The sequence below is a fragment of the Augochlora pura genome, unplaced genomic scaffold (assembly GCF_028453695.1).
Source record: "Augochlora pura isolate Apur16 unplaced genomic scaffold, APUR_v2.2.1 APUR_unplaced_8981, whole genome shotgun sequence".
Classification (NCBI taxonomy): domain Eukaryota; kingdom Metazoa; phylum Arthropoda; class Insecta; order Hymenoptera; family Halictidae; genus Augochlora; species Augochlora pura.
This window is the reverse complement of record NW_027589814.1, coordinates 53,979-54,791: the sequence shown is the minus strand read 5'-3', so window position 1 is coordinate 54,791 and position 813 is coordinate 53,979. Positions and strand designations below refer to the sequence as shown.

Here is an 813-nt window from a genome sequence, read left to right as displayed (position 1 = left end):
TTTTTTTTATACAGAAAAATAAAAGTATCGGAGCTCGTTTCACGCGTGACAGATCAACATTTATGTACTGATCTGTAACACAACCTGTCACATCTGTCTACGTCTTGTGACGTAACATGCGCGCGATATGCGTGCAACTACATAAATACGAATAATACAATAGAATATACATTCGATCGATTAAATTCTGAATTAACCGGAAACGATTTTCTATTCTGTATTTTATATTTTGTTTCTGAGAATTAGGTATACATTTTTCTGTTCTTAATTTTAGTATTAAATAAATGTAGCAATAATTATTGTTAAGTGCGTTACATTACAGTGCGCGATCCTCGTACGGTCTATAAAGTACACATGCACAGTGGGCACATAGAGATCCCTGACAGGTGACAGGGAGCATTATGGGCAAAAGTCAAGGGACACGTCCCTCCAGACGAAGATCCTAGTTACGCAAATGATTGTACAACGCGCGCCATAAATTATAATAGAGCTGTCTCGCTTGTTCCGTCATTCTCCAGTGGCATTTTACATTATGTTGAATGGATCTGGGCTCCTTCAAATTTTATAACGAACCTGATTGTTAATTTTAAAATTGGCCCAACTCCATTTTTGATAAGAAAACGCATACTATTCACTTAATAATTGCCTTTGTTTGAATAAGAACTCCTTTAGACACACTTAACCTCTTAGGCACGGCTGGATTTAGTGCGAATAACATTTTTTATTACCAAATTACCATTTTATATTTTTTGGTATAGTCATATCTAGTATTAGCTATATATATATTCTTTTCTTGGTGTATTGTACATATAC

At 34.8% G+C, this 813-nt stretch overlaps 1 protein-coding gene across 1 annotated transcript in view; it reads right to left on the bottom strand.

The window, feature by feature from the left end:
* The window catches only part of LOC144478183 (uncharacterized), a 1,998-nt gene extending 1,598 nt beyond the window's left edge, over positions 1-400 (bottom strand). Inside the window, exon 1 of the mRNA XM_078195921.1 lies at positions 353-400. Within this exon, the coding sequence (XP_078052047.1) occupies positions 353-400 (48 nt within the window). The remainder of the gene's footprint in view (positions 1-352) is intronic.
* Between the last annotated feature and the right edge of the window lie 413 nt (positions 401-813).